Raw genomic sequence first — 5,567 nt, forward strand, 5'->3', positions numbered from 1 at the left:
AAAAAAAAAAAAGGTAAAAATGGAGAAACCAAAATCCAAGACTGCCCACAGCTATGCCCTGGCTCCTCCAGCAGGGTGTTCCTCCTCTGCACTCTACAATAAGGTGACCAGAATTTAACATTGGTAAAGCAGGACACCATTGACCAGGGGTGGGTGGGGTGGTGTTCTTAATTAAAAATTTGGTCTATATGGAGCAACAAAAATTTTCATAGAATGCAAAAATAGTATTGTAATATATTTTTTTTAATTTCAACATAAGTACAATTTACAAATATACATTTTTAAAAATTATGTATAGTATTATTTTATTCTTTGGCATATTTCTTGTAGAATTCTAACAACTGATCAACAATGTGAACTTTGATAAGCAGTTCTCAACAATTATTTGTTATTATTAAAGTTTAACATTATAAAATTAACAAAAATAATATAAAACTCATATCCTGGCAAAATAGCCACATGGCAGCCGAAAACCAAATATTCCCTTCCTGTTCTCCCGCCATTCCCTAGCTTGTAGTGCATTCTGTCCAAAAATTGGGACTTTTTTTAAAATGCCACAGAACAAATTGTTAAAAAGCGGGACATCTGATCATCTTACTCTACAAGCATGCTGAGCAGATCAGAAAGGAGATGGAGATTCAGACACCCAACCCATTTCCTCATACACTTCATGTCCCTGCCCCAGGATCCCTGCAGACATGGCCCAGTGAAGATGCATTCTTCTTCATTGGAAGAGACAAAACAAGAACTAAGTGTTTTAATAATAAAAACAATAGCAAAACAAGAACAGATCCTCATTTATAGTATATATGACTGATGCAAGTGATTAAGGAAGTAAAACCAATCTATATGGTGGTAGCAGCACAGCAGCTGCTAAGGAGGAAGGCTGGGAAAGCCCAGGTCTTCGTTGTGGGATTCAGGGAAGAAGCAGGAGAGGACTGAGGTTGGGGAGGAACAACTGGTGTAGTGTGAAGAGAGAGTTAGGACAAGGGGGAACCATTAGCAAAACTGAAACCAGCACTCATGTCAAGAGGGCAATAGCCTAAGGTTTGCGTGTGAAAGAAGAACCAATAATTTAAAAAATAATTTTTAGTAGTTTAGAAACACATGGAATTTGTTCAAGCTGTCATCTAGTACAGAAAGCAGATTCTGTATATGGCTTCTTTAAAATGAGGGCTCTAAGAGAATGCAAGTATTGATTGCCTTCTGTGTACCAGGGATTGTCTGCTTTCATTAATAACAAAGCATTTTTGTTATTAAGTCCTAATTCCCTAACTTCATGGAATAGCCATCTTCTTGCTCCTAGCACTGGTCTCTGGGTCCACAATGGCTTCCCTCCCTGTGCACTCTACGGTTTCTGGCTGACTCTGCCTTCATAGTCTATGATCCATAGTGCAGGCAGCCTTAATTCCTGTGTGCCTGGGCTGGGTTTCAGTTATCTGAAAGCTACTGGAAGCAGAACCTCTCCCAGGAAAGCTAAGGGTCCCTGGGGGAGGGTTTCAGAGTTTACTTGGAGAGGACTGCAGTGACTGCTCCCACCTCCTCTTGCACAGCACTCACACAAGGATTCCAGTGAGGAGGAAGATCACACCCAGGAAATTTGGCACTATGGGTGATGTGCCAGCTTTTGGACCAGCACTTTCTTCCACCTGTTTCTGGTACTCGCCAGTCTTGTGCCCAGCTCCAAGTCTGTGTTCCACAGTGGGGGTGGTGGTTTCATTGGGATGAGGGAGCTCTTCGTCCAAGGACAGTGATCCTGGTGGAAGGATGGAGTAGTGGGTAGATTGCAGAGTGAATGGCACAAGTTTCTGGGCAGGGGTGCCCACATTTGAACAGCACCCATAGCACAGTGGTTATGGCGCTAGCCACATACACTGAGGCTGGCGGGTTCAAACCGGCCCAGGCCTGCTAAACAACAATGCCAACTGCAACAAAAAAATAGCCAGGCACTGTGGCGGGCACCTGTAGTCCCAGCTACTTGGGAGGCTGAGGCAAGAGAATTGCTTAAGCCCAAGAGTTGGAGGTTGCTGTGAGCTGTGATGCCAATGCGCTCTACTGAGGATGACATAGTAAGACTCTGTCTCAAAAAAAAAAAAGAAAGCTGGGTGCTGGGGGAAGTAAATGATTCTGGTGCCACAGAAGCCACATTTTGGAGAGGAAAGAAGTAAGGAATGAAGGCTATCCGAGGAGAAGATGAAGAAGAAATTAGAGGTATAGGAAAGAAAAAGTATCTTCAACTCACCCATCACAAGGGTCATGGCTGACACCCCATTTAAAAAAAAAAAAACAGATGTAACAAGAGAAAACCATAACAAATTTAATCAAACTTTTACATAACATACAATTCTTCAGAAAGAAGAAATATTTTATGCTAAGGTTCAGGGAAGAAAGGACACTTGTGTAGAAGTGTAATTAATAAAATTCTTCTTGGCCTTCAGGATAGGGCAGAACCCCTCTGGAATGAGGGTCTTAAGGCCCATTTCCAAGTGAGGTAGCTCAGAGTATTCCTTTATGACTAACTCACACTAAAAGATCACAAGGGCTCTGAGTGAGCTTCTGCATTTTTCTGAATTGCCAAGGTGCCATATTTTGGAGTATCATGTTCTGCGCTCCAAAAGAGAAGAGCAGTGGGTCAGGGAGAACATCAAAGGAACAGCTGAAGGCCAGAGGAGGAAGGCAGTAACAGAGGAAAAGTAGAGGACAAAGAAGTGATTAAATCACTTAAGCAAAGAAGATGCAACCACTGAGATAAGTGAGTAGTCTAAACAGAGAAGTCAGGAGAGGAGCCCAGCATTGGAACCCTGGCTGTGCTACACATTAGCTGTGTGACCTTGCCCCTTGTTTCTCACTTCTCTGGGACTCCTGTCTTTCAGCTGTAAAATGAGGATAATTTTAATACCAAGAGTCAGGAGAGCTGGAGGGATTAAATGAAATAATATAGGTCTAGGCAGTATGAAAGGCAGTTTGGGCACCACTGATGCTACACAAAACAACTGTAACTACAGTGTGGAAGAACAATTGTAAAGGGTGTGTATTTATTTTAGGACAAAATCAGCACATCAAACTTGTGACTTCAAAGATACTACTGCTTAAGGTAAGTTGCTATTTTCAAGACTTGTTTGTGTACACTTAAGCCTTATTAATTTCATTGTATATAAATTTTACCTCAAAAGTAAAAGCAGTAAGAGATTGAACTCTACTTGATACATATGTGCATCCTGAAACATTTTGGGATGAAGTACAATGATGACTGCAACTATAGTGAAATACATCAAAAATAAAGTGACTGATGACAGACAGATAGAAGGATAAATAGTGGCTCCACAATGAATGTGGATTAAAGCAAATACAGTTAAATGTTGTAAAATATAAAATACCTCCATTTATATAAATATGTAAATATATATCAAATTGTGTAGAATCTAGGTAGTGGGTATGTGGAAGTTCATTGCATAATTCTTTCAACTTTTGGTTATGTCTAAATTTTCATAATAAAATATTGGAAAACAGGCTCTGCCCCTGTAACTCAGCAGCTAGGGTACCAGCCACACTGGATGTGGTGGGTTCAAACCCAGCCTGGGCCTGCCAAACAGCAATGACAACTACAACAACAAAATAGCCAGGCGTTGTGGTGGGCGCCTTTAGTCCCAGCTACTTGGAAGACTGAGGCAAGAGAATCACTTAAGCCTAAGAGTTTGAGGTTGCTGTGAGCTGTAATGCTACAACACTACCCAGAGCGACATAGTGGGACTCTGTCTCAAAAAAGAAAAGAAAAGAAAAGAAAATATATATATATAGGGAAACAAAAATACTGCCTTGATTTCAAGAAAAAATATTAAGTAAATAATGGCCTGACTGCTAGGCTCAACCCACATATCACACTCCCAATACATAACTCCACCTGGGCCCAGGTAGCCCAGCCTCTGTCCCCAACCCCAGGTGGCCTCCTCCTGGTCCCAGCTGCCTAGGAGACCCTGGCAGTGCCTGGCTCCACACTTAACTGTGCAGCAAAAATCATGAAAGTGGTGGTGAATGATGTTTGACCAACAGGATCTTAAATGAAATTACTTTGGTCAGGATCATTCTAGGAATGTGTGAAGTCATGGGGGAAAGAGCCAAGGCAAAGAAAACCTCTCACCTTGGAGATCAAAGCAGCTCATCAATTCTTGAACCCACTGGTCTTTGCTGCCCCCACACACACTCCGGTAAGGTAGCTGGAACCTGCAGAGAAAAGACCTGGTCTAAGGTGTGGCTCCTCCTCCTCTTCCCCAGCAATTTCCTCATTCCTAAGACACACAAAGTCACTACCAAGAAAAGCCACTTCTGCTAGAACTAGGAAATTCCCAGGGAGGTGGAACAAAGAAATTAAGATGCAAACAGAACCCCAAAGTGGGTAGGTCTACCCGAAAGTTCTTCAGGTTTGACCAAGGAGGGTCCTGGAGGCAACCTGACAGGATCTGCTCTTGCAGGTACAGGTGAGATTACCTGACATAATTCGGACATCGGTGGTAGCCTTTCAGATGTTTTCGGAGGTGATCCATGAATTGAAACGATGGGGAGGAGTCAGAAGAAATAATTTTATCACAGTGACAATTTCCAGTGATACTGCCCTCCTTGCCATCACCTGTGCAGGATAGGGGTGGTCAGCATAGGTTGTCAGGCCAAGGGCCTCTCCCCTGCTGTTACTTAGCCTCCAATCGCCTGCCCTCCTGCGGCCTCTCCCCTAGGCCCCAGGGTCTGACTGCCAGGCTCAACCCACACGTCACACTCACAATACATCCATAATCCCACCTGGGCTCAGGTGTCCCAGCCTTTGTCCCCAACCCCAGGCGGCTTGCCTTCTCCTTGTCCCGCCTGCCTAGGGGACCCAGGCAGCGCCTGGCGCCACACTCACTCTGCGGCTGTACTGTCCTCTCCCCAAATCCATTCTCGTGGCCTGGGACTCCGGGATCTGGGTCTCCAGATCCCTAGACTCATTACCTGGCAGAGTCAGCTGAGCCAGCAGAAGCACGAGAGACCAGCGTCCCCAGCCGTGGCACATCTCGGGGTTCGGCAGAGTTTGGGGGGACTGGAGCTGCCTCCACCAGTCTGACGTCCACACAGGCTCCAGAGTGTCACGTCCCGCTGATTTCTCAAAGTCGCTTCCTTTCCCCTCGCCCTTCTGAGATTCTGAAGGAGACAAGTCCGGGCTGGGCAGGGGGCGCGAGGCGGCGGCGCCCTTCCTTCCCGCGCTCGCGCCGTCGGGAACGGACCCTGCGGTCAGTACAGCCCAGCAGCCTCCGGCCGCGGCGGCGCCAGCAGCGGGGAACCCCCCGGAGGCGGAGCTCCCTAGACCTGCGCCCCCGCACCTGGACTGGAGCCTCAGGCGAGGGGACAGCCAGGAATGTTTGAAGAAACCCAAAGAAAACTCAGGATGAGGGACGAGGCAGGTGGGCCCACGGCGGGACAAGCTGATTATGTCGATTCGATTGCTAGCTCCCTCCGCCTGCCGTGTGAAATGGTTGAACCACGGGCCCCGCCTCTTTTAAGATTCTTTCACTTCCAAGGCTCTAGTCACATGGCCTGAG

At 45.8% G+C, this 5,567-nt stretch overlaps 1 protein-coding gene across 1 annotated transcript; it reads right to left on the reverse strand.

Moving 5' to 3' along the window:
- Positions 1–742: 742 nt before the first annotated feature.
- Positions 743–5,340, reverse strand: LOC100962368 (C-X-C motif chemokine 16). The gene is given in 4 exon segments (XM_023514054.1): positions 743–1,756; positions 4,139–4,221; positions 4,486–4,624; positions 4,981–5,340. Coding segments are annotated over 4 exon segments (540 nt in total). The 5' UTR covers positions 5,042–5,340; the 3' UTR covers positions 743–1,499.
- Positions 5,341–5,567: the final 227 nt, after the last annotated feature.

The sequence above is a fragment of the Otolemur garnettii genome, unplaced genomic scaffold (genome assembly GCF_000181295.1).
Source record: "Otolemur garnettii isolate 467f Iridium unplaced genomic scaffold, OtoGar3 scaffold00046, whole genome shotgun sequence".
In the NCBI taxonomy this organism is placed as follows: Eukaryota; Metazoa; Chordata; class Mammalia; order Primates; family Galagidae; genus Otolemur; species Otolemur garnettii.